This window comes from Apaloderma vittatum, unplaced genomic scaffold, assembly GCF_000703405.1.
Source record: "Apaloderma vittatum isolate BGI_N311 unplaced genomic scaffold, ASM70340v1 scaffold4328, whole genome shotgun sequence".
Taxonomy (NCBI): Eukaryota; Metazoa; Chordata; class Aves; order Trogoniformes; family Trogonidae; genus Apaloderma; species Apaloderma vittatum.
Window position 1 is genome coordinate 131,997 of NW_009730087.1, and position 315 is coordinate 132,311.

At 69.5% G+C, this 315-nt stretch overlaps 1 protein-coding gene across 1 annotated transcript in view; it reads right to left on the reverse strand.

The window, feature by feature from the left end:
- MRPL15 (mitochondrial ribosomal protein L15) overlaps positions 1 to 159 on the reverse strand; it is an 8,122-nt gene extending 7,963 nt beyond the window's left edge. Inside the window, exon 1 of the mRNA XM_009874647.1 lies at positions 90 to 159. Within this exon, the coding sequence (XP_009872949.1) occupies positions 90 to 155 (66 nt within the window). The 5' untranslated portion in view covers positions 156 to 159. The remainder of the gene's footprint in view (positions 1 to 89) is intronic.
- Between the last annotated feature and the right edge of the window lie 156 nt (positions 160 to 315).

Below are 315 nucleotides of genomic sequence, written 5' to 3' on the forward strand. Positions count from 1 at the left end.
CCGGCGGGCCCCCCGGCCGCCGAAACCAGACCCCCGCCGCCGCAGGGAAAGCACGCCCGCGACCCACCCGACAAACCCCAGGCACTCACTTTCTTTTTGGAGCCTGGAAGGGGCCTTAGGTTAGCCAGGCTGACCCTGGGCAGCCACCGCAACATCTCCAGGGCCTTGCTGCTCATGTCCGCTCACCTCCCAAGGGCGGCAGGGCCGCACGCCCCGGTGAGCTGCTTTACGGCAGAACCGTAAACCGCACCTCCCGCGCCTTCCCAACAGTGTCGCGCAGGCGGAGGAAGGGCTTGGCCCCGGCGCCCGGTGACT